Here is a 27,796-nt window from a genome sequence, read left to right as displayed (position 1 = left end):
CGGAGCACCCACGGAGTCAGCGCCTAAGGTGCCACTTTTGATGTGACCAGTGGGGGGAGCAGCTGCACCCCCTGTTCCCCCCTAGCTATGCTCCCCCGCCCCTAGGAGCCAGAGGGACCTGCCGGATGCTTCCTGGGAGCTGCCCCAGATAAGCACCGCCGGGACTCCCCACCTGGCCCCCCGACAGGTCCCTCTGGCTCTTAGAGGCGGGGTGGGCACCCACTACAGTGGCCCACGAGACCCTCCTGCCCAGTTATCAGGAAAGTTAGGGGATGGGGGTGGATGGGGCAGGGGTCTGGGGGAGGCGTCAAGGAACGCGGGGGGTTGGATGGGGCAGGAGTCCCCGGGGGGCGGGGGTGGGCCACGACCCCCTTGTGGGGTGAGGAGGGAACCGGTTGTTAAGATTTTGGCAGCTCATCACTGCATTCATCCACTTGCGTTCCCCCCCCCCCGCAATAGACAAATGCATGGTGATAATTAATGTGGCAGGTTGGTTGAGATTGGGTCGCAGAGAGGCAAGTTTTCCTGGAAGAATGATGAAGCATTGCTGGTTGAATTTAAAGTGCATAGATTGAAATAGAAAGTAGTTAGTATAAAATCTCCCACTCCCCCAAGGGTGTGTTTAAACAGAATGTACTTTGGGTTTTGACACTGAGCTTTCATAGTAAGCTATCAGATGATAGTGTCATTCTAGGACTTTCAGTAGCTGGGATCTATCACCTGAAACTCAAGGCCAGCTTTGTGTATTGTGAAGACACAAGATCTGGGGTGTGGGGTCTAATGACAGAGCCTGCTTTTTTAATTCTTTCTGTGTCAGGGTGAAATGATCGCTGACATGGTGAGACTGCTTCCCTCTAGAAGCCACGCTTAGACAATCATTTAATTTTTACAAGTTTGGGCCTCATTGCCCTGATTTCTCTTTTTGGAAATGGAGCATGACCTATTAGTGAATAGTCAGAGGATTAGCTTTAGCCTTTAATGCTGAGAGTCCTTAGATGCATTGGAGTTTGCAACTAGTTCAGCCACCCCTGTCTGATTAAACATGCCACTGGGACCTATGTGCTCTTTTTCATTTTGTTTTGTTGCTCCCATCCTCCTCACCACCTACAATTTCCTACTGGGGTGGTATGCTTAGACTAGCCAACGCCCCCATTTACTTGGCAATTTTGATTAATAGGCTCATTTTAAAGATGCAAGTAAATCCTCCACACCAGAAGCCCATAGCTAAATGTACAGTACATAATTGAGTAGTGTGATAGAGAGTCTAGATTCTTGTGTGTTAAATTTTGCTTCATTAAATCACAAACATTCCTTTGGGTGCTGACATTTAACATAATACAGCACAAGAAAGCACAATTGTGTCCATTGAACCAATGAGAAATTATGCTTCTGTTTTGGACTCGCCATTGTATTGCTCTGCTGTATTTCAACCCCACTTCTGAAAGCTTGGGGAAACATTAATCCTGAAGCTAGCTGTTCCCATAATCCAAGGGTTTTACATATCACATCAATCAGACATCAAATTGCCCTTTTTAAAAATGTCTAGGTAGTTTTTCTTTTTATTTATTTTACTTTTTCATTTGATCACTTCCTGACAAGTGCACACAGTACTGGAAAATACCTGCTCTGTTAAACACCCAGAAATTTGTTTATTATGAAACTTTCCTTTTATATGGGGTTAATCTACTGGTATGTGTTGGAAAGACTTGAAAATTGCAGTACAACATGGTTGATTTTTCTGAACAAATTTTTGTTTTCCTCTCCTTCTCCACCTAAGGAAATGTTAGATCCAGTGAAAATTGCTGGATTGACAACCCTGGACAATAAAGTCCTGTGTTTATGCACAGAGGAAGTACAACACAGACTAAGGCAGGGCACACTCCTTTGCACTCTCCTTTGCTGTCCTGTCAGTGTGGCTCAGTCTGTTCATAGAGGAACCGCTTCTAAAGGTTAAAAGGAAAATGTAACCTTCAGCCCATTCAGTCCTAAACTTTTCTTCTAGGCCAAATTCTGGAATACTTTAAATTGCCCTTAATGTGAGCTTTCATTTTCTGGGTTAGTAGTGCAGGTGGATCAGCCAGACTGCTTGGGTCTTGATCCAAAGTCCATTGAAAGTCTTTTCATAGACTTCAGTGAGCTTCAGATCAGGCTGTCCATTAATATCCAGTAAAGGCAATATTTGGTTTTCAAAATAGCTGGTTCATATAAGGCATATAGACCCTTCCAAGTGACACTGGAAAATATAATGACAGGTTTCAGAGTAACAGCCGTGTTAGTCTATATTCGCAAAAAGAAAAGGAGTACTTGTGGCACCTTAGAGACTAGCCAATTTAGTGAGCTGTAGCTCACGAAAGCTCATGCTCAAATAAATTGGTTAGTCTCTAAGGTGCCACAAGTACTCCTTTTCTTTTTGGAAAATATAAGCATCTTAAGAGAACATTGCTGTTTGGGATGAGTGTTAAATAATGGACTGCAAAACGCTGTGTTCCGAGTGGGGATCGCTTGCATGCTGGAGAGAGAACCATTACGACAGTTGCAGTATTTGCAGCACAAAAAGCAGAACAGATTTCTTGTATGAGAAAAGTGTTTAGATTCATTGCTACATTAAATTGCTGAATATTCTTGTGTACAGTATGTTGTGATTTGCTGTCTACTGCAGCAGACTGCTAATTGGTCAGTTCAGTACTCTGACTAGTCTGTGGTGCTGTTAGTATGTAGTTAATGATTCCCCATGGAAAAGCAAACAGATATAAATAAGCTTATATGATTCTTGTCTCTTTCTAGGAAGCTAATTGCCCAAAAATGGACTTGAATGTGTACATTTGAACTGCAGTGACTGAATACATCTACTTTGAATAGTAACCAGGGTTCTGAAATACAGTAGATGCTTGTTTGCAGCCTCACCTTGTCAGAGCAACTGTGGCTTACGAGTAACATTTCCCCAGGAACACTTTCCCTACCACGAATTGTCCACTCGATAACAGCAACATAGCAGCAGCGTAAGAGCAGCATTTGTGACATTGTGATGTGATGTCATATCTGGGGCAGAGATTGGGGAGAGCCATGTAGGGGCACTGCCCTCCTAAACAGCAGAGCCTGTGTGCAGAGCATGTGTAGGGAGGAGTTTGGTGGGTGGGTCTAGAAGGCGGGCGGTGGGGGGGGAGCTAGGGTTGGGGGAGTAGGGGAGGCACAGCTGGAAGATTTTCTCCTCCCATCCTCAGCATCTGGCTTGCCGGCGGCCGGGGTGTATGTTTTTGCTATTTTGCAGTGGGGACTATTACACCCTTCTCTCCCATGCACTGAGCTTCCCCTCCAACTTGGTTGCCGGCGGGAGGGTGTGGGTGTGCTGTTTTGCAGTGGGGGGTTCCACTGCAAAACAGCTGTCCCCTTCCCCCCTCCTGTCTCCGTTGTCCATGATAGGAGCCTCTCCCCATCTCCATTGTAGGCTGTGCACTGTGGCCTCCCCAGCCATCCATCCCTCACCAGGGTAGAGCATGAAGCTGCCAGTGGGAGCATCCTCAGCCTGTTCCTAGCAGCTGAGCTCTCTCAGCCATTTTGCCGACTAGGGGTCCTCTGCCAAACCCAGGGTTCCCTTCCCTCTTTCCCCACAACTCCCACCCCAACATAGCTGCCCCTTTCCTTCCAAAACACTCTTTGCTCTTCATACACCGTTGGTCAGATAACACTCCCATAACAGCAACTTAGGAGCAGCGAGCATCTACTCTAGTATTTGTTTTCCTGTCTTCCGTTCTACTTTTGCATCTTTACCAGCTCATTATCATGCGTTCTTTCGTTCAGTTCTGAGCTATGACATGGCTTCACTGATATCGTCTTCCACTACAGATAAGCCTTCCCAGTGTCAGTTCCCCTCAGTGCACTACACTCCCACCACAACAGGAAAGCTTGCTCTCAATCCCTTCATCTTGGCCCAGCCAACATGGACTTTTTCCCCATAGTGTGGTCTCAACAGCCATGCATAGCATGGAATGGTGGAGAGTGCAATCTTTAGCTGAATGCTTTGATTAAAAAAAAAAATGTTGAAAACCTATCCACTGGAAATCAGTTTAAGGGATTTGGAAACCATCTAGCAATGCCCTATTACATATTCCACATCTGCAAATGTCTTTGACTCTATATCCCTGGGAACACTAAGAATTAAGTGTGGCTTTCAAAAATGTAATTTATAGTAGTTGCAGTACAGTATATTTTTCCGGGGGTATTCTCCCCCGAAGCTTGTGTGTTCAAAAGTAACACCTGACATATAAACCGATTACTTGGAGAAGTGAGAAATTCAGTGGCATTACTGAAAACATTAGCAATTTAATTTTCTTGGTAATATTATCAACATGGAACAAATTGTTTGTGGCAGGATATAACTCATCCTGGTAAGGGGATGAGGGTAGGTGGATGCTTCACCAAAAATCAGTTTCCTTAAGTTTTTCTAATGCAACCTATTTACTGTAGAAAGTTAAAGATGCTCATTTCAAGTCAATGTATTGATCGATGGGTGCATAATTGTTCCTGTATAAACTACACTGTTGTCAGTTCCAATTTGCCTCACTATATATCCAGGTTCCTCTTGTCCCCATGCAGTGAAGCCAGGATTTCTACAGAAGTTTGTCTGGAAATATTATCAAAGGTCATATGCTACCATGAGAGAAGTCCTCAAAAATGTAATCTTTTTTTGATTCCTCTTCCAGAACCAGATATGATCTCATTCCTATTATTCTTTTGGAATGGAGTCTGTGGATTGTGTGCTTAAGACAGCTTCTTCACCATTTTGTTATTTCCTTTTATGTTCTCATGTGCTGCAGCACCAACTAGCATCTCCTTTATTATTTTACTTGTTGAGAGTTTTACTTTCCATGTTCTGACTGTTTTAAGACTTCTTATATTTTGCTCTACTTTGCACACTGTCTTGTGTTAATATGGTTAGTTGTTTGACTATGGCATACCCATGATCCAGACCATGACAGTCAGCTAACAACCCCATAGAATCTGACTGAGTTGCTTCCAGTTTCATTACGATACCAGCATCATAGTGCTCATTTAGCTAGATAGCCATTCAGCATTTGTTCTACAAGGAAAAAGCTCCATGCAGTCACTCTCAAGGCTGATACCATGGCCTTACAGCCCCTGCCAATTAAACCTTAAACATGGGATAGTGCTGTGTTTCTCAGACTAACTCAAACCATTTCAAGCCTCTTTCCATTTTAAAAATTGCCTCCATCTCCAGCTGTCATCCAGCAAGCCTTGAACTTTTGAAGAATCCTTTTTGGACCAAGAAGCAGCTAAAAGGCATCTCTTCTTGCAGTTCTCAAAAGAAGAAGCTGATCTTTGTGATTTCTAGGACTCCAAGCTGTTGGGAGAGAGTGGATGCAAAAGTTGTCATCCCTGTTGTCCCACTGCCAAAGGGCTAAATCAGACAAGCATGTGAGATGCAAGCCTGTACAAATCCCCAAATAGTTTGTTGTCTTTTCTTGTCCTTTAAAGCTGGCCGTGCTTAGAACCTGGGCGTTTGAGTGGTTATTTGAAAAGGTTTGTTTTCCATATGTTGGAGCATTCCATTATAAGGAGGCATTTTTCTTTACAATAAAGAAACTATGATATAAACAACAGCACACATAATACTCTGTTAGTAAAATGATTATCTGTATCAAATTAATACACCATAGTGGGCAGCACTCATTGTGCACTTTATTATGTTGTATAAAAATACTTTTTATATCTTCGTATCTTCTGAGCAAAGGCTGGTGGGAAGTCTTGTCCTTATTTTACAGATGGGGAAACACAGATATGTTAAGGCTATTGGTTGGTCAAGATCAAAACGTGGGGCTTCTTCCCACGTGTAGTGGTTACATCCCCATATCCAGACATGTTGGTGGCTACTACCCAAACTAGAGAGTGCTCAAATTGTGAACTACGCCTACAACCACCAGCCGTTTGCCAGCCTAAAATCATAAGAATTTTGTAGCTGCTAGTTGTTGCTAGATGCGCCGTTACTTTCTTCTGGGTTTTAAAAAATAAATAAAGCACTTCCAACCATTCCCAAATCACATATACAGATTCTCAAAAGTTCAGGACATATTATCCACAGGGGGAAATAATCTATGGGAGAACACAGAAGGCAGGAGATTAATTGAGCATTTGGCTCGCATTTACAGAATACTCTGAGAGGCTGTTCTACAGCATTTCAGCTTTTCATTTATACTTACTTTTCATTTATTTGTTAGGGGACAACAATAATCTGATTTATGCCTAATGTGGTGGAAATGTAAGAGTCCAATTTTGATCTACGTTCTCTTATCCAAAGGAAGAAAATGATATACTTTCTATGTAGCCTAAGTAATTGTATTAAGATTATATCCTCTCTCTCTCGCTCTCTGAATCCTGGACTTGATCCTAAGCCCACCAAATAGACAGACACTTATTTAGTTCAGTGGGCTTTGGATTATTTTACTGTTCTTCTCATCTGTGCCTGTTTTATGTGTAATTTTGACTATCCATCCACACTTATAATATACTAAATAAAAAGGCCAGAATAATAGATTGCTGTGGGCTAGATGTAGAAACTATGAAAAGAACCTACCTGTTAAAAAGAGAGGTTTCTAGGCACTAAAATCCTACCTTTAGCCTCCTTTTTTTGTCATTTAAAATCCTACTTCCACGCTATAGATTGATTTACAGTCTTTCATGAAACACTAAACTTTACTACTCTTTATTGGTGTTCAGAAGTACTTAAACAAAGCAATTCCGCATTTCCTCTGATAAAGCTCCATCAGGATGTAACATTTGCTGCTTAAATAAACCAGCTTGCACTTTGAAAATGCAGCATTATACCATTTCCTAAAAACATAAGTGAACCCATGTTACACAGATCTTCATAATATGAGTACTCCTGTTTTTTCATGCTTTGGTCAACAGTGACATAGTCAACAATATTCATAGTATTGCCTGTCCCAAGTGTTCAAAAATCGTCAGGCCTAAAAAAATCATGACTTTTGAATAAAATTAACGTAGTCACCTTTACAAGCTTTTCTCTACCCTCATAAGGACTAGAAATGTGGAGTGTGTTTTTTAATAAAAGCTGAGAGTCTCACCCTATCATATCTCTCAGGAAACTGAGGATTTGAGAAAAACATCAAATATCCCAAAACTCGCATTAATATTGTGAATGTTGGTAATGCTGTATTCACATTTAAATTTTCATTATGCTTGAGTGTTAACATCCTTTAAGATGAATCGAGGCAGTTGATGCTGTTCTATGAGGATTTTTGCAGACTTTGACAAGCATCACTTCATTGGTTTACATCTGGTTAACATTTTGAACATTTTCTTCACAACCGTGAGTGTTAGAGGCATAATTCATTTCAACAATGAAAGGTCAAATTCTAGAGAACAAGATAGCAGTCTTTATAAAAGACTTCATAAAAGAAGTACCACCCTACAGTCTCACTGTGGCTTGCCCAGTTTTACCTATACTTCTACATTTCTCTCTCCTTTTAATTTTTTTACCTTTATTTAGTTTGTTAAGGAGATTTACTCACCTTTTGGTATTAAAGTTAATAAACTTGCATCCTGCCAATTAAAATCCATTCTCATCTCTGTCTTCTTTCTCATGCATGTCCTGATCCAGTAAAGCTGTGCTTCCTTCACTCATTATAATTTCCAAAGATTGAGAATAGACTCATCTGGACTTTGTGTCTTTCTGACTGTGCTATTTTAAGAACTATTTACTTTTCTTCATCTCCTGATTTTTGTTAAACTTGTAGAAATAGTGAGTTTGGAAGAGCATTAGTCTGGCATAAGTGCTTTGCTAGTGTTCTGTGTGTTGTGTTCTGGCGCTCACTGATTACCCATTGAAAGGAAATCTTTTCAAGCTTTGGAACTTCTCTAACAAAGCGTGGCATGCAGAGGTAAACAATGCGGTAACTAGTAAATTGGCCCATTATAGAAAAACGTGTTGTGCTTGTGAAGGTTATGTGGCAGGTGTGACAGCTACTGAATTTGTGTGTTCTTATAAAACCCAAAGCTCTGGAACAAGAGTGATTTTTTTCCCCCTTCTTTCATATGCTGTGGGCCACTGCAGATGTGAACAAGAATGTTATAGCTTGACAGGGGAAAAAAGTCGTTATTCCGTATTTTGATTAACTAAACTTTAATGCAAACCAGATTTCTGTAGGTTATAAAAGAAGAAATGTTGATTCTGTAGGCACAACTTCTAAGAATATAAGTTTATTGCTGTGCTTGAAAATAGTCTGGAATTGTAGAAGTCTCTCCTTGTCCTGGAACTTTTATTTCATGTCAGCAGGTTACACCACAGTGTTAATTCAGTAAAATGTGCTAATATAATACATGCTCAGGGTGCAGTGTGAGAACAATGTTTGCTAAGTTTGCCTTGCATTAGGGAGCCTATCGTGGCAGCAGCAAAAAAGAAACATGCCAGATTTCATGAAGACACATTTGTCGAGAAATGAAATGAAAAGCATATGGGTTCTGTAGTTTGCTACCAGGAGCTATGGTAGTTTGCTAACAAAATTGGTGCCAAACCATTGCTGTCATAAGCAGGAGTAATTCCAGTGTTTTCAGTGAACTCATGACTACTTACTCCACTGATGAATTTGGCCTCCCTTCAGTAAACAACTTTAATAGTTATATTGTGAGAGAGTAAAAAAAACAAACCTAGCTATTGTAATAAAGCATCTGGGTCCTTACTCGGCACAGTGTAATCTCCAAATAGCAAAGGACACTCTAATTCAGTGGTTCTCAAATTTTTGTACTGGTGACCCCTTTCACATACCAAGCCTCTGATTGCGACCCCCCACCCCCTTATAAATGAAAAACACCTTTTAAAATGTATTTAACACCATTACAAATGCTGGAGGCACAGCGGGGTTTGAGGTAGAGGCTGACAGCTCACGACCCCCCATGTAATAACCTTGTGACCCCCTCAGGGGTCCCAACCCCCAGTTTGAGAACCCCTGCTCTAATCCCTCCAGCACATGAAAAGGAATAATACCAGAGATCATGGGGGGACTTGGCTCAGTAGGAACCAGGAGGCTTCCTATGAGCAGGAGTAGCAAGCCAATAAGGAAAATAAGGCTGCAGAAATAAGGCAAACAGTTTAGGAGCTGGGACTGAAGTGCTGAGAGTTAGGCCAGTGGTTCCTGGCAAGGGAGCCAGTGGTAGCAATGGCTGATGGATAGTCAGAAGTGGCTGTATGGACAGGCCTGAAAAAAGGTGCTGGACAAAACAACTGGACTCAGGACGGGGGTTCTGCAGACCAGTGCATGCTTGCCTGTGGGAGAGGAGTGGCCCGGACTAAGTATCCTTAGCACTAGGTCAGAAGAGTGCCACTTTTGTATTCTGGCACTGAGCTGTCCATAGGGTGTGGATTGGGAACTGGTGTGTGTTGTGTTTCTCTCTTTTCATTTGGAAATGTTAAAAGCAGTTGTTCCTAGGGCAATTGCACTGTTCATTTTTGACAGACCTAGTAAAGCAATCCTTTAATTATTCATCAGGCTCTGAATATTTATGGGAACCCACCTGGGACTAGAGGCTGAAGGGCCTAACTCTGGGAGTGCCAACAGCACGTGCCTCTGAACTATGGTATGCTCCCGAACATCTAGGGAACTAGTGTACATAGCACTTTTTTGCCACTCGATGTATTTGGATCAGTTATACTGGGTTATTTTTTCTTATACATACAAAAATATTTATTTTTCTCTTAAAGTTTTTTGATAGGGGTGGCAGATAAAGGAACCTCTGGACATATTTTTGGCAACAAATGCCAGACCTCCACTCTATTTCCAGTTGCATCATCCACGTAAACTTTTTGAAGCCCCAGTCCTGCAAAGACTTATGCACCTGTTTAACTTTAGGTACTAGAAGTGCAGCTCAGTTGTCTTCAGTGAGACTATTCACAGTATCTAAAGTTAAGCAAAGGCATAAGTCTTTGCAGGATTGAGACACTAAATACTTTATAGCATTTAAAATAAGCAGCGAAAAGGGAGAAAAACTAACAGGTGTCGAAAAGGTGTGGTTTCAGATGAGATTTAAAAATGGATGAACCATGGACGAGGAAAAGAGACTCAGGAAGGTTGCTCTAGACACAAGGAGCTGCAGTGGAGACAGTTCTTGCACCACCAGCTGCAAAATTGTGAGATGGGACAAAGAAGAAACCAGGATGAAAGAGGCCAATATGAGGAAAGTGGAGGGAACAGGAGGGAGGTGTGGAGAGAACAGGTTCTATGCAGTACAAACATTTTAAAATAAGTTGAAACCAAAAGCGCAGTTTCCTAGAGGAACATGAAAAAAATGGGGAGCCATTGGAAATTTTTGAGGACAAGGATAAATGGACAAATTTCTTGTCCATTTCAGAAAGCAGGCAGCTTCTTTGCATAAGTGCTAGAGTCTGGGGACTCAAGGCAGTACAGTAGGGAGTTGAAGGTATAGATGAGGGCTTCACTGGAAGCAGAGTTGAGGAACAATATGCTTGGGCAGATAACCTCTTCGTAGCTTTTTTAAAATATCAGTTATCCATTGAGATATCAGTATCCGGGCTCTATTTAATACAGTAATAAACAAGCGTAACAATAAGGAGCAACAAATGGTGAAAACTGGCACAGCAATCATTTTCAGTAACAAAGTAAGTGGAACAGAAAAGTATTTTCAATAAAACTAGGGAGTCAGCAGAAAGGCTATCAGTTCTAATTTCCCTCTCACTATGCAAGTGGGTGTTGTCTGAATTGCAACCCAGAATGTGACCAGTGAGAGGTTGTCACTGTTGACCTGTAACCCTGAATCCCTTAAAATGCTTGGTTGCTGTAGCTTCCTGTCTGAACACTCCCAGCCATCATAGAAGCATTCTCTGAGTGATTGCTCCCATCTATTCCAATTAGGTGTGTGCGTGCCGTGTGCAGTTTGCCAGAAGGTTTTTCCCCTAGCAGCACCCGTCAGGTCTGCTCTGGAGCCCCCTGGAGCCGCACCTGCATGGCGCCGCATATAGGACCCTGCCGACCCATCGCCTCTCCAGTTCCTTCTTACCGTCAGTGACGGTCATCGGAGCGTTTCATCTCTCGTCTTCAATGAGTGATCCTCTAGTGTATTTTTCTGTAAATAGTTAAAGATAGTTTAAAAAATTGGTGTACTTAGTTAGACATTTGGACTTGGGATGCTGGGGGGTGTTTCACTCCTCCGTTTCCCCATCCCTCTCCCGGGCCCGGGGCATGCCTCAGACCCAGGGGTTTAAACCGTGCGGGGTTTGCCGAGGAAGAACTCTGAGGACAGAGACTTTAGGCACCAGTATTCGCCGGTGACAAGCATGACACAGGATCAATCTCGGCACCCCTCTCTGTCTCCTGTCCTGAAGAAGCACAGGAAGCCTGATAGAGGGTGCTCCCCTTCCCGTGCAAGGGAATGGGAACCATCCAAGGGAGGGTAACTAGTGCAAGACCGCATCTCCCTTCCAACTCAACAGCTGGCACCGTCGACTCTGGGCCCTCGGGAGGGACCGTTGAGTCCAGTGTCACCGGAGGAGACCCAGGTGGAGGATTTGGACCTCCCTTCCACACCCAAGATTTATGAGGCAGCACAGGACCTGATAACACTGCAATCCCCCGACCACAGTGTCACAGCACTGGTCCCAAGGCCCCAAATAACTCAGAGGCCAACAGTGCAGTCCAGGGGCAAGCTGGCTATGACTCGGCAATGATGTACATCACCCTGGCACCGATCCCCAGCACCGACGGGCACAGCTCCATCATGGTCCCTGCATGTAGACTCGTCAGAGTCTACATCAGACACTGACTCATAAGTGTCCCAGAGCAGTTGATCCTGTAACCGCCGGCACTCCCAGACAGCGGGGATGACCCAAAGTTTCCCCCAGTACTGTGGCCACCACAATGGCAGGTGCTGGCTCAGATGCCAAACCAGTGGCCCTTCTGGACCCCATGGGCTTACCACCAGTCCCAGGGGTCTGCCTTGTTACGATATTTTTTGGTCGCGTCTGAGAGAAGGACTGCTTCCAGGGCCAGGGATTTCCTCTAGGCATCATCCACTGCTACTACTGCCGGCGCCACAATCGGTACTGGGTCCGGCACCAACAACAGACCCAGCACGGGCACCATACCTGGCACCGCGGCTACACTCAGTTCCGTGGCTACACTCAGTACCATGGCCAGTACCGGAGCCGGCACCAAAGGGGACTCCGACTTCAGGGAAGAGCTGTAGCCTTTTGAGGAGCCGGATGGGCAGGAGGGGCCCTCCCATATTCCAGGCTCCTCCTCATCGTCTCCAGATGAGGCAATGGCAGGAACATCCTTGGGGCCTCCCTTTCCCAACAGCCGAACCCACCTTGAACTTCTGAGATGGGTCACTCAGAACCTCGGGATACAGATGGAGGAGGTCTCTGAGGTGTCTGACCCAATGGTGGACATTTATCCCTAGAAGGACCCACCAGGGTGGCCCTTCCCCTGATAAAGACCATTCAGGAGAACACACAAACTCTGTGGCAAATGCCATCCTCTCTGGGTCCTACAGATAAGGAAGTTGAGAGAAAGTACTTTGTGCCCTCCGAGGGCTATGAATACCTGTTTACCCATTCCACGCCGGACTTGTTGGTAGTGGTGGCTGTTAACGCAAGGGTGAGGCAAGGGCCTACTCCTCGAGCTAAGGACGCAAAGAAGCTGGACCTCTTTGGAAGGAAGATATACTCCACTGGAGGGCTACAGCTTCATATCGCAAACCAGCAAGCAGTCCTTAGCCGTTATAACTTCAAGTCATGGGACTCAATGTCCAAATTCTCAGACCTTGTCCCACAAGCCGGAATTCTCGGCTCTCATGGATGAGGGCAAAAGAGTCGCCAGAACGTCTCTGCAAGTGGCATTAGACTCAGTGGACTCTGAAACACGGACGATGTCTCCGGGCATCGCAGTGCGCCGTTGCTCATGGCTGCAGGTCTTGGGCCTCTACGGCGTGGTCCAACAGACAGTTCAGGACCTACCGTTTGAGGGGGCCACGTTATTTTTGGAGAAAACGGACTCGAGACACCACAGTTTGAAATACTCCAAAGCCACTTTAAGATCATTGGGGGTCTGAGTCATCCAGGCAGCCACCAGGCCTTAGGCAGACCTTTTGAGGATGTGCCCAAGGGCGTTATACCAGCCTCTCCACTGGATCCTTCTTTCCCGCTTTCAGAACATCTGTCCCATTTCTACCAAGCATGGTCCCAAAACACCTCAGACCATTGGGTCCTCCGCACAATAGAGATGAGATATTCTCTCCAATTTTCCTCGCCCCCACTCATTCCCCCTCCCTCTTCAGGGACCCTTCTCATGAGCAACTTCTCATCCAGGAGATATCCTATCAGCGGAGGCTGTGGAGGAGGTTCTGGTGGAGCTCAGGGGAAAGGGGTTTTACTCCCGGTATTACCTAATACTGAAAGCAAAAGGGGGCCTCAGACCCATCTTGGACCTGCGCGACCTCAACATGTTCATGAAGAAACTAAAGTTTCGAATGTTCTCTTTGGCCACTATCGTCCCGTCCCTGGATCCAGGAGATTGGTATCCACCCTCGACTTGAAGGACGCATACTTCCACGTTTCCATAATTCCGCCCCACAGGTGGTGCTTAAGGTTTACAGTCAGGAATTCCCACTACCAATTCACAGTGCTACCGTTTGGCCTATCATCGACACCTCTGGTGTTTACCAAATGTATATCAGTCATGGCCACTTTTCTGCAGAAAAGTCAGGTTCAGGTATTTCCTTACCTAGACTACTGGCTAGTCAAGGGCTGGTCCAGAACACAAGTGGATCAACATGTCTCCCTCATAAAATCCATCTTCAATGCGTTGGGCCTCCTCCTAAACACTCAAAAGTCAACACTCATCCCTACTCAGAGAATAGAGTTAATAGGGGCAGTGCTACATAGGGGCAACACAGGCCAGAGCGTTCTTGCACCAATCCCGCTTCCAGGCCATTCATGACATCAGGATCTCAAACGAATCCCTTGTGAGGAGTTGCTTAAAACTCCTAGGTCACATGGCATCTTGCACATATGTAGCGCAACATATGAGGCTCAGACTTTGACCTCTCGAAGCTTGGTTGGCTTGGTGTACCGACCAAGCAGGCACAGTCTAGACATGGTGGTTACCCTTCCAGTGGAGGTTCTCAAGTCTCTTCACTGGTGGCTCGACCCTCACTTGCTGTGCACAGGGGTCACGTTTTCCAAATCCCCGTCCATCCCTATGTCTGACCACTGACGCCTTGGTCATGGGGTGGGGCCGCACACCTTGGGGAACACAGAACTCAGGGCCTCTGGTCTCAGGAGGAACTGATGCTTCACATCAATGTAAGGGAGCTCAGGGAAGTCCGGCTGGCATGTCAGGCCTTTCAGCCTCTCCTGGAGGGCAAGTGTATATCGGTCCTGACAGACAATACAACAGCATTGTTTTATATCAACAGATGGGGGGAGCATGCTCCTCTCCCCTGTGTCAGGAAGCCCTCATGCTCTGGAGTTCTACATAGCACACTCCATACTTTTGGAAGTGTCCTAGCTTCCAGGGTCGCAGAAGGAACTAGCAGACCACCTCAGCAGGTCTTTTCACAACCACGAGTGGTCTGTCCACTCGGATGTAATAAACAATATCTTCCAGCAGTAGAGAGTTCCCCAGATCTATCTGTTCACCACAAGGGCTAACAGGAAGTGCCTAATTCTGCTCCTTCAGTAACGACAGCCCGAATTCAGTTGGCAGACATGTTTCTGCTTCCATGGAAGGACTTCCTGTTCTAGGTGTTTGCTCCTATACCGCTGATTCACAAGGTCCTCCTCAAAATCCGGAGATTTTACAGAACCTCAGTGATCCTGGTGGCACCGGCCTGGCCATGTCAGCATTGGTACACCAGGCTACTGGAGCTATCGGTGGATACTCCAATCACTCTATTGCTAATTCCGGACCTCATCACTCAGCATTACAGAAGGCTTCAGCACCCCCAATCTCGAGTGTCCTCCACCTCACAGCTTGGAAGCTAAGTGGTTGAACCCACTAGAGCTCACATGCTTAGACCCTGTTAGGGAGGTTCTTCTGGGTAGCAGAAAATTTTCGACCAGAGCAACTTACCTAGCCAAGTGGAAGACATTCACAATTTTGGTGCTCACAGAGCCGTATCCCTCCAACAAAATCGTCGGTCCTCTTTATATTGGACTACCTCCGAAGTTGAAACAGCAGGGCTTGTCTCACTCCTCGATAAAGGTTCACTTGGCTGCCATCTCAGCTTTTCACCCAGGAGAGCATGGACGCACCATCTTCACTAACGAAATAGTGCGACGGTTCCTCAAGGGGTTGAACGGATTATATCTTCATATTCGGCGGCCCACCCCCACTTAGGACCTTAACTTGGTATTTTCTAGGCTGATGGGGCCCCCATTTGAACCCCTGGCAATGTGCTCACTTCTCTACCTTTCCTATATGGTGGTCTTTTTGGTTGCAATAACATCAGCCAGAAGGATGTCTGAACTCAAGGGTCTCACATCCGACTCTTTTCTTTTCTATAAAGATAAGGTGCAACTGCGACCCCACTCTGCATTCCTCCTGAAGGTGGTCTCAAATTTCCATGCCAATTGAGCTATTTCTTCCGGTCTTTTTCCCGAAACCTCTTGCAAATAGCTGTCAGCACAGATTCCATTCCCTGGATGTGTGGCATGCATTGGCTTTTTATATTGAATGAACTAAGCGGTTCTGTAAGTCGAACCAGATGTTTGTTGCTGTGGCAGACAGGATGAAATGCCTCCCAGTGTCCCCGCAAAGGATATTGTCATGGATCACATCCTGTATCGGGGTTTGTTACGACCTTGCTAAGATCCCTGCCCCCGCTCTGACTGCACACTCCACTAGAGCTCAGGTGTCTTTGGTGGTTTTCCTGGCCCAGGTACTGATCCAGGAGATCTGCAGAGTGGCTACATGGTCTTCGGTTCACACCTTCACTTCACATTATGCCATCACCCAGGACAACGGGGTGATGCAGTGTTCGGCAGGGCTGTGCTTCAGTCAGCAATTCCATAAACTCTGACCCCACATCCTAGGTAAGGCTTGGGAGTCACCTAAGTGGAGTCGTTATGAGCAAGCACTCGAAGAAGACAAAACAGTTACTCACCTTCTCATAACTGTTGTTCTTTTAGATGTGTTGCTCATATCCATTCCAAACCCATCCACCTTCCCCTCTTTCGGAGTATCTGGCAAGAAGGAACTGGAGAGGTGGCAGGTCAGCAAGGCCCTATATGCGGCGCCATGAAGGCACGACTCTAGGGGGCTCCAGAGCCGACCCGATGGGTGCTGTTAGGGGAAAAACCTTCCAGCGAACTCTGTGCACGGTGCATGCACACACCTAATTGGAATCGACATGAGCAACACATCTCGAAAAACAACAATTACGAGAAAGTGAGTAATCATTTTATTGTCTGTGTGATAAGCAGCCCTGGTTCAGCAATTCTGACTCCAGCAGCCTACTTGTTTACATTCTGGTCTCCACCAGCCTTGGTTACTACTATCCAAGTGACCCCAATGCACCTCCCAGTCCTGAATTTCTCCCAAACAGTCTTCCCTGAGATGCCCAGCCCTCTGCTTGAACATTCCGAGGAGTAATAAGATTAACTGCTCCTTTAAAGAGAGAAAAGCCAGCAGCTTTTTGCTTTAACTAGCATTAATAATCACTTCAAATCAAACACAGCACTGGACTAATATAAAATAAAACTAAAACTAGATTATTTAATCAGAGAGGTTTTAAGTGAGTTTTTTAAGTATAAGGAATAAAGTCAGAAATGGTTACAAACACATAAAAGTGGAAAATGTTTTCTAGTGACTAAAACTCAACAAAACTACAGGCTTGTTCAAGGTAAGATTCTTACCACATCTCCTTCCAGTAAGATGGCTGACCACCTCCTTGGTCAGGATTTCTTACAAAGTGTCAAGCGAAAGGTAACTTAGGGTATTGTCCCTCTCTTTTATCGTTTGCTGAACTTTTGAAATTTGTTCTTCTCAAAGTTCCGTGCTCCTACTGTGAGAAAAGGTGCCATGGAATCTGATGGAGAAGGTTCCATGCTGGTTCTCTCCCCATTGGTACTCTTTACAACATAAATTGAACTGTCCCTGCAGCCTCAGATATGATAATAAATGGCCACTTGACTGAGGTTGCCAATTCCGCTCTACTCCGCGCTGATATGGCCTCAGCTGGAGTACTATGTTCAGTTCTGGGCACCACATTTCAGGAAATATGTGGACAACAAAATGATTAAAGGTTCAGAAAACATGACCTATGAGGGAAGATTGAAAAAATTGGGTTCGTTTAGTCTGGAGAAGAGAAGTCTGAGAGGGGACGTAACGGTTTTCAAATTTCAAAAAGCAACAGTTTTGCTACAAGGAGGAGGGAGAAAAATTGTCCTTAACCTCTGAGGATAGGACAAGAAGCTGTGGGCTTAAATTGCAACAACAGCAGTTTAGGTTGGACATTAGGAAAAACTTCCTGTCAGGGTGGTTAAGCACTGGAATAAATTGCCTAGGGAGGCTGTGGAAACTCCATCATTGGAGATTTTTAAGAGCAAGTTAGACAAACACCTGTCCAGGATGGTCTAGATAATTCTTAGTACAGGCATGAGTGCAGGGAAATGGACTAGAGGACCTTTTGAGGTCACTCCTAGTCCTATGATTTTGTGATTGAACCTGATGGGGCATTGACCTTTCCTTTGACTGGAAAAAAAAACCTGTTTACCCACTCCACAGACTTTTCTGCTTCAAATACGTTCGAAATCTCATACAGAGAGAATTCATAACTTCACATATAAAGTGAACCTGTATTTTACAATTATATTAATAACCAAAGTGGTGTTAGCTTTCCTATGATACCTCAATACTTATATTGTACAAATGTCACTGCAATAGTATGTCAGGTGTGAATAAAGGAGTTCCTAGGGTCACAGAGTTTGTACCTTTCTACCTTTTCTTAACCTATATATGCTATCTATTATTTATTAGATGGCTGTTCAAAATACTAGGTGCTGTACAATTAGAGAGGAAGCCAGAAGAGATATAGGCTAAATCATATAAATAGAAGAGGGGAAAGGGATGCAACCTACAAACAAAATGATCTTTTTTTTAACATATATATTCTGTTTCCTCCTGTTTTTTTCTTCCTCCCCAGTTGCCCTTAGACCTAGTCATTGCTAGTTGTTTTTTATTTTATTTTTATGTATTTATTTCAAGATTTTATGTATTCCATATATAAACCGCCCTTCTTAGCTACCTAGCCTGCACGTCTTCCCAGCAATCATGGAACTCTTGCCACACCCCTGTTCTCCAGGGGAATGCCTTCAAAGAACGCTTTCTCTGTCCCAGTCAGCATCATCAAGTAACTAGATTCTAGTTTTAACAAAAAGGGTCAAGTTGAGTCAGACCTTGCAATTTGCATTGCTTCTGATTATCGAGCAGTCATCTGTATGAATGTTTTATCTCAAACTGGGAGGGGAAGTAATTATAAAAGAACTACATATGATGGGGGCCCATGAAGGAAATGACAGGAAGGAACAATTGGAACAGATAAGAATTTTTGTGTATGTGTGTGTGGTTTTTCCCTTCTTTTAAAAAAACAGCTTTAATGCTTTTTATCTTGTGATCAGAGTTTCCAGTGCACATATAGCAAGAAGCATGGACTGTAAAATTTAGTTGTATTAGTGCTGAACCAATTATGTGCATTCTGGTTGTCCCATCCTTTCCTTTGGGAAGGCACATGGAGAGAGGGAGAAATTGGGAAGTGAAGACAATAGCAAGGAAAGGAATTTGGGATAATGAGTAATGAGTTCACTCACTTTATATTCATTCTCGTATGTTCACGTTGTTGTTTGTATATTTGAATAAAGTTATGCTTGTATGAATAGCAAAGACTAATTGCTCTTGGTTTCTCTGTCTTTGCCCATTTTATGCCTGTAGACAGTACACAAGGCAACCCATAAGGAATGGTCTACTAAGTGTCCCTTATTGTTAGGCTAACAATTTAGAAGTCTGTTGCCATCTTCAGGGGTGATGCAACACAACATATAAAATATCAACTTTCTTATTTAAACCCTGCGTGTGTGTTTTGTGTGTCAAGGTAGAAGCCCAAAATTCTAAAGTCAGCCAGAGAAAATGCAGAACGCCAAATGCTACTCTTAGGGATGCTCATACAACCCCACAGAACTCAATGCAATCCCATGTTTGGTGGCTGTACCTACATCAGTGCAATCTCATGAAGAGTAATTTGCTTGTATAACTGAGGGTAGAGTTTGGCCCACAGAAAACAAATTAAGCATGAACAATGTTACTTTAGCAGTTGTATACTCTTAGTTTCAATGAGAGATTATATTTAGAAAACACTGAGCTCATCTCATCTGTTTCACAAATGACTTTGCCTTTTTTTCCCAACATAGTGGAGTGATTTTAACTTTACACCTGATGTAAGATGTACTTTGGCATATTGTCAACAGTTAACTCCCCTTGATAACGCAGTTGTTAACATATAGTAATATCCCTCTTGCCAACGCCATATTGAACTCCTGGCCAAATCTTTATCAATGTGAGTGGGAATTTTACCTACACAAGCACAATCTGTTTTGCTTGTAGAGGAGCAGATGTGATCTGGCCCCAACAATTTTACACATGCAAAATTAAAGTAATAAGCATAGATACCTTTTTAAAAAAATGGTATACTGGCTAAAATGTATATTTTAATTAAACAGGAAAAATAAGCAAACATGTTTTAAAAGAAAAACTATACAGAATATCAAAGAACATGACTCTTCTGTTTATAGCAAATCAGCATAACCTATTGCTTACCATAAACTTTGTTTTCTTCTCTTTTTTAGCTCATGGGGCATTCTGAATGGGATCACAAACGGGGGTCCAGAGGATCACAGGTCAGTTACAGCTGGATTTTTCACTTGCTGTTCTCTTGTAATTTGTGGTTGGGTGCTTGTTTTTCTGGAATATGTTACTTTGTCTGCTGAGGTTGTCCTGGAAAGGCCAGAATTTAAGAAAATCAGTAACAATATATGTTGCTGTTGAGTATTGAAAGGGTAAATTAAGGGCTAAATCCTATAAACAAGCATATTTGAATAGATCTAGTCAAGCAAGTGGGGCTATTCACATAAGTAAATTTAGTCACATGCATGTTTGCAGGAGAGGGCCAAAAAGAGTTTAAAATGGTGACAACTTTGATTTAATAGCAGTCAAGTTCAACCTGCAACAGTCAGATAACATTCTTGCATTGGCAGGAGGATGGATTAGATGTGTTGGCATGTCTTTTCTAACTCCATTGTCTATCTAAATCAGAATATTAAGTTTGTAACTCTGCATTTTCAAATATTGTAGATAATTATATTTTTTCTGTTTACATATGAAATACCATCTATAAAGCTCTGCGGTACTCCCCTACAGTACAAGGATAAACAGAATTGATGGTAACATAGAATTTTATGGGAATTGTTCGTAGCCACTTATACCTTGACTCATCCTAAAATCAAAGAAATAACAACAGTTTTGATAATAGTATCATGCTGATAAATAAAAATACATCTATAGAAAGCAAATCATAGGGTTGTGCTTCAGAGGAGACATAGCTACCAGTCTGATGATCAAGAGATTTCCTGTAGGGGCAAAGAACTCTAGTGTTGAAATTATTTGAGTCAATAACTAAAACCCCCAAACTTTAGATCTTCTTTTCATCATTCTGTTATATCAAGGATCGTTATACAAATACTAAGATCTAAGCCTAAACCCGCTTCATAGAAGTTTCTGCCCCTAAGAAAGTGCCTGCTACTTATTATCTTTACTGGTTCGTGGCAGTTGGTGTAGTGAACAGGGTTGTCAAACCTTTTGTCCCTCTTCCAAAAATCGCAGAAACATCAGCCTTTTAAATGAGAAATAGACACTTCTGTATGGTCATATATATATCAATTTTTACAGGGTTCACTACTTTCAATTTGGAAAATCATGTTGTAAAGTTTGTCATTACTTCTGTTGGTTGTCCAGATTAAAAAAATATCTAAAAACTTTACCTACAAATTCCAATTAAACCCAATCCTCATAGAAATGCAACAGAATTTAAAATTCATTCCAAAATCTGTTTTGCACGGCTGTGTTAAGCCTATAAATATGTAATATTTTATAAAACTCTGCTCAAATACATGAAGAGTTAAAGTTTACCTCTTGGGTCTTCCCAGCGGATCGGGATTTTAATTATCTGCTCTGTCTAAATTGGCAGAAAATTTAGATCCACTGAGTGAATCAAGCAGGCAAATCTTATTCTAACATAGTAACGCAAAGAAATATAAGCCAAGAAAGTCAAAGTTATGATATTCTGGCCTAAGCCTGCACTATGGCCTACATTTTCAAAAGTGTCTAGTGATATATGCAAAAATTTTTGCGGATACAGATTAACACGGCTGCTACTCTGAAACCTAGTGATTTATGGTGTTTCAATATTTCAGTCCCAAACATGAGACACTTTAAATGGGCCTGATGTTCAGGAAACAGAGTTCTGTGGGTTTTTTTGAAAACCAGTCCCCTTTAAAGATGTCTCAAGTTCAAGTTTGGAAACCAAAACTTGGCACACTTAAAATCACTAGACTCTCTTGAAAATTTAGGGATATATGTTTATAGTGTTAAGTTCTTCAATCCTAGCAGAAAAGGCCATTGCTTAAAGCAGCAAAAGGTTTAGTGTCTCTTTAATGAGTATCTGCAGGATTGGGTGCAGATTAAAAGTCTGTATTTGGCAGTGCAGTGGAGGCTAAATGGATTTCAAAAAGAAGGAGAGGCAGAGGACAGACTGAGCAGTAAACAGACGTCTTGTTGCAGAAAATCAGTAGTAATTCTAGTATCTAGAGCTCTTGGAGTTTTGGTGTGTTTTTTTTAAATACTGTTCTTTCAGCATAGAGAAGGGGTGAAATATTGGCCCTTTACAAGTCAATGGGAATTTTGCCATTGACTTCAATAAGACACAATTTCTCCCAGGCAGAAAGGTTGAGAAAGGACTTACTAAGTCATCTGGGTTTTCCATGTTTGTTCTTCCCGAGGACAGGACGGTTTCCATGGCTTGGCCTAATTTCAGATAGGGAGGACTCCTTGGTGTTGAGTCAGGTTCAAGAAATATCCATTGTGTGAAGACCAGGTGAAACCTTTCCTTTTGAGTACTCTTATCAAATGTTGCTAAACAGGGTGAAACTGTTGCTAAAAAGATTTTGACAAAGTTGTTCAGGTTGCATAATGAAGGAAGCAGAGAGGGATTTGTGAGCAGTTATGAGTTATAGGTAAGAGGTTATACGTTTTTACCACCCCACTGAACTCAGTACTGGACCTTATTCTGTGTAGAAGTCTAACTGGAGCAACACTGTTCCTTTTTTCATCTTGAATGACGTTTCAGACAGGCTTCCCTTTTAAAAAGAAAAGTTCTAGGGGGTTCTGTGGTACCGCAACCCTGTAGCTTATAATAATGATGCTGCAGTGCTTTTGTGTAGTATTGTAGAATTCTGTGTATTTTAAAATAAAGGTTTATTCCAGGAGTCCCTGTTTCAGGTACTCAGATACATAATATAGAAAACTCTTGTCCATTATTTAATTCCTAATACAAAAGAGTCTATTTTTGAGATTTCTGTTTATTTATTTGGATCAGAGTAATTGTAATAACTTGAATCCTAGCTGGTCAACATGTAGCTCAGCATGGCGGGCTTTAAAACAACAAGATCACAAAACTCATGCCGGTAGAATAATCTCCCATTGTCTGTTAATTCTCCTGGAATAAAGAAGAGAAAGCACTGAACTGGATTTTAGAGCCTTCTTTCTTCAGTGAGCACTCTCAAGGTGCCTTGGGGGAGAAAGAAGTGGAACAATTTGCTTGCTATAAAATAAAGTCTCAGACTCGCTCCTTCAACCAGGATGTTTCTTCTATTAATAAGCAGGTTGTCTCTGGTTTGTGTCTGAAGCCTGCAGAAACTATCCAGTAGTGCACTGTACATTTTCTAATAACCCACTTGGAAAATGTGTTCATTTTGTGCTTTCTGATTATGGGGGTTAAACAAAGGGTGAAGGTCTAACTTGAAGTAGTGCAGGATGTCCCAAAAATGCCTCTATGCTTCTGGGAATTCCTCACTCTGAAGAGAGTTTTATCTCCTTACGTGCCACTGTGGTTGACTGGAATTTAAATGTGTCAAGTACAAGGCTAAACTTCTATATCACTTAACCTGCTGCTAACTTCCATAGCAAGATCTCCTTCCTTTTTCTATTTATTTAATGTATTTATTTATTCTAAAAGTCCTTCATTCTTTTGATTGTGATACTGACAAGCTTTACCAATCCCCTAGATTTTCTAGTCCCCATTATTGAAATCTGTATCTCCTGCACTAGAGCACATGGAGCTCATCTAGTTAGAACGGATTATAATTTGCTTCGTAGAGAGCAGACAGATTGTTATTATAAGAATCATTTGATTTTGATCTTTGAAGGTAACACCTAATGTTAGAAGTATTTATTGTAAAACCCTTATTAAATCTCTCTGGAATCAAAGACAGTGCTGCAGAAGTAGTTTATTTTTCTCATCCTGTGGTGGTATCTTGCAAACACCAGAAAATACTGTAAGCTTTTATTTATTAAATACTGAGCGCAAAAAAATTCAGTGCAACTTTAGAGATCTTACATATATGCATGCATGCACACAAAATTGAGAAATTCAAAGTTACCCTTTCATGTTATAAAAATTCCTAGTTATGTATCCTGCATTTGCTGTAGAGGTCACAAATATTAAGGTACATCCTATCTGTCATGTCTTCCACTGGATCATGCTGTCTCATTCATATCTTATATAGATACTCCTGAGGACATTTTGTGCCAAAAAAATAAAAATTCTACTCCAAAAAAATAAAAGTTCTGTACACAATATTTTAAAATTCTACCAAAATTCTGCCAATTTTATTTGTCAAATAAATGTAGAAGCTCCAGCATGGCATTGGGGAACACAGGCCACTGGCTGCATGGAGGTGGGAGATCACTGTGCAGTTCCCTGCCTCAGTACACAGACTCAGCGGATCCAAGTCTGAAGGTGCTTAGTGTGGGGAGATTCAGGTGTGGGTAGAGAGGGTTCTGTGTGGGGCAATCTGGGTGCAGGCAGCTCAGTGGGGGATCCAGGTGTCGGGGGAGCTGGATGCAATGATTGTAGGTCTCTGTAGTGGGGGGTCCAGGTGAAGGTGGTTGGGGCTCAGCAGGGGGTCTGCATGTGGAGGGATCAGTGGGGGGAGGGTCCAGATGCTTGGGTAGTGTGGCTCAGTAGGGTGGGGATCCGGGTGCGGGTGGCTCATCGGGATGGTCCTGGTGCAGGGGGAGTGGGGCTCGTCAGGGGGGTGGTGAGTCTTGGCGGGAGGGCCTGGATATGAGGGGGCCAGGATGGACTGAGATTGGTAGGCCGATGGGGGAGCAGCTCCCTGTACAGTGATTCTCCCCCTCCCGCCGCAGCTCAGCATCGATGGTGCAGGACACAGTGGGGGGGTGGGAAGCGGGGAGCAGGGAGGAGTTAGCAGAACTTCCTACAGCTGGGGGAGAAATCTGGATGCTGTGGGGGAAGAGGAAGTTCAGTCTTCCCCAGCCCAGCCGGGACTAGTAGCTGAGCCTGGTGCATGGTAGGAGCCATCAGCTGGGTCTTCACCAGTCCTAACCCCTGCCCCACAGTGATTTACCTCTCTGCTGGCTGTCCTGGGCATCCGCAACTTGCTGCTGGAGAGGGTCACATGACCGCTTTTCTGTCTTCCCTTTGCTTCCCCATCAGAAAGTCATTTTTCTGCGTGGAAGCAAAGAAATCATCAGGGGACCTAAATTCTGCACATGTGCAGTGGCTCAGAATTGCCCCAGGAGTAATAAGAGAATATACCGTATATACTCGTTCATTTATAAGCCGACCCCCCAAGATGGATAGGTAAAAATAGTAAAAACTGCATGACCCTTTCATAAGCCGACTCTATATTTCAGGGGTTTTCAAACTTTGGCTCCCGGCCCGTCAGGGTAAGACTCTGGTGGGTCGGGACCTTTTGTTTACCTGGAGCGTCTGCAGGCAAGGAGTCCCTCAGTTCCCTGTGGCTGTGGTTCGCCGTTCCCAGCCAATGGGAGCTGCGGGAAGTGGCGTGCCACTTCTCCCAGCTCCCATTGGCTGGGAACGGCGAACCGCAGCCACAGGGAACTGAGGGGATCCATGCCTGCAGACGCTCCAGGTAAAATATGGCAATGTATTAGATATTCAATTCAACGATTTCATAGAGTTTAAAATCATCAAATTTTGGTGTAGACCCGTTTATAATCCGACCCCTGCTCTTTGATTCGTCACTATTTTACAAAAAAATATTCGGCTTATGAATGAGTATATACGGTATATAATATGAGAAATTGTGGCCTAATGGAATTAATCTTTGTCATTATCTCCCTCTTAAGTTCAAAGTGTGAATCATCCATTAATTATTACCAGCTAAAAAAATTGATTGTAATACTTGGCACTTCTAATACCTTTAGAAGTGCCAAGCACTTTATATACATACATCATTTTAAGGCCATCACATGGATGAGATTTATTTGTTGCTGTCATCAAGCCAGGTTTGGCTTGTTGAATGGGTGGGCATAATCCCAGGACTCTATGGAACCAAGTGGTCCTTCCTTTTTTAATCTTGTAAAATGATGGTAATATAGAGAAAAACACAAAAGTCCAGTGTTTTTAATTCACTTTAAATGTAAAAGCTCTCAATTATATATAGCTGAGGTGCTGCATTTTACCCTTCCAGTTCCTAAGCAACAGCTATTTTCAGATTGAGTGCGTCTGGTGTTGTCTACCTACTTCATGCTTCTGTGAGGTAATTCGTCAGTGGATGCTGGGCTTTCTCGCTATCTCTCCCTATTCTCTTTGTCATGGGACTGTAAGGAGACAGAAAGCTTATAAAACGGGAAATAGCTTGGGCAAAACCAGTATCAACCTTGCAGCTTGCAAAACGTGTATACCTCTAGGAGCTCTGCAGTCTACAGCAATGAAACAAAAGAATCAGAAATAAGGTTCTTGCCATTGGTTTCAAATTCTTAAGAGGGAATCCTCTAAAGCACACTCAAAACCATGAGCCGGAAATCCTTGTTCTTACTGAAGCGTAGATGGGAGTCCATTCCCGTTACTGATCAGGTACCGTGTACTGGTGCATCTGTTGTGTAATTGTGTCCCCTGGCAATATCACTGTTGATTTGATTATAATGAAGTAATTGTAACTGATATTTCTTCTTAAACAATGACATTCAGTTGTCCATTGCCTGTAGTTTCCATAATGAGTAGTGCATCCTAGCATAAGTGTTTATAAAGCTGATTTTACAAGATCATGTGCATGTTCTTATGAATGTATAAGTATGATCATACAGCAATCGTATCTATTGTATTATGAAGAACAATTTTAAGGAATCAACAGAAATCAGTTGTCTAGCAAAGGTGAGTCTTTAACTAAAGATCTAACGGAAATGTATATACTAAAAAGACGGGGGATACTGTGAACTGGTCATTGATGAAAACATTGCCTATTGCAGATGGGGTCCTTAGTGCATGTGTTATATTATTTTATTTGCTGTATCCACTGATTAGACGTAGTGAATTAGAAAAAATTTGGTTTTGTTCAATAACCTCTTTGCTTGATGTATTATTTCAAAGTTGTTAAAAGGAAGAAAAGTATCTGTGTCTTTAAAATATATAGATCAGAATTTAATGTAGAAATAGTAGGATGCACTCTAGTGCTTGTATCACCATAGATCAGGACTGAACATGGGAGTAAGGTAAGTCTGTTTCGCAATTTCCTACTCCTGATATTCAATGGTTCTGTAATATTTTAATACTCTTATTTGAGATGTAAGGACATAAAAAAGAAGGGCCTTAGAAATAATGCTGAAGGCAGGGGTGGTGACAATAGTCTTACACCATACCTCCTTGCAGGCATGGGTTATAGTGGTGCTGACAGCAAAGTGCATTGTGGGACATCTTTAGGAATGGGAAACCAGTACTTTGGGAAAAATTCCTGCTTCTTGGGCCTAAGGAACAATGTAGTAAGTAAATACTGAAGCATAAGTGTTGTGAAATGCCCCCTTACCCTGTGTGCTTGGGTATTCTACAGTTGAATAGTTGAACTGGTGTAATAGTTGAACTACAGTGAACTTGAAGAGTTTGGGTTTTGATCTGGTCCTAGATTATTTTCCTCCTTGACAATTGTAACCCACAATGGCATCACTGCATAGAGATGCATTTAAAACACTATTATAGATGTATAAGCTGGAGTCTGTGAGGTGCTTAGCATTTCTTATAAGATGTTTGAGTATCCTCTGCTCCCTTAACTTCAACTCTAAGGTTCGGCCTTAAACCACTGGAGGAGACCTTAATTTGGAATGACAGCATTTAGGATCAGGCAGAATCTTCACACTTCAGTCCACAATGTAAAATTTTTGTTATGGGATCATCCCTCATTGTTGGCTATGAATTTAAAAGCAGGAACTGATTTTACATGGTGCCATAAAAGCTAAATAAGCCAATAATTGATATAGATGTTTATATAGCTATAAACCATTCAAAGTGATGTACTGTAGAGGTAAGTAAAATAATCAATAATATTTCCTTAGCTAGAAATGTTCTTTTATAGCAGTATAAACAGCAGTAATACCTTCTGTGCTGTTAAATCACTAGCTGAAAGTTTGATGGGTTTATGTCAACGTAAGTGAGGCGTCTC

At 42.7% G+C, this 27,796-nt stretch overlaps 1 protein-coding gene across 4 annotated transcripts in view; it reads left to right on the top strand.

The window, feature by feature from the left end:
• The window catches only part of PDE3A (phosphodiesterase 3A), a 367,243-nt gene that overhangs the window by 219,663 nt on the left and 119,784 nt on the right, over positions 1-27,796 (top strand). For all 4 annotated transcript variants that reach the window (XM_073318613.1, XM_073318622.1, XM_073318639.1 and 1 more), the window contains exon 2: positions 19,889-19,939. In XM_073318613.1, coding sequence (XP_073174714.1) covers positions 19,889-19,939 — 51 coding nt within the window. The remainder of the gene's footprint in view (positions 1-19,888; positions 19,940-27,796) is intronic.

This window comes from Lepidochelys kempii, chromosome 1 (genome assembly GCF_965140265.1).
Source record: "Lepidochelys kempii isolate rLepKem1 chromosome 1, rLepKem1.hap2, whole genome shotgun sequence".
In the NCBI taxonomy this organism is placed as follows: domain Eukaryota; kingdom Metazoa; phylum Chordata; order Testudines; family Cheloniidae; genus Lepidochelys; species Lepidochelys kempii.
This window is presented reverse-complemented; position numbering and strand designations above follow the sequence as displayed.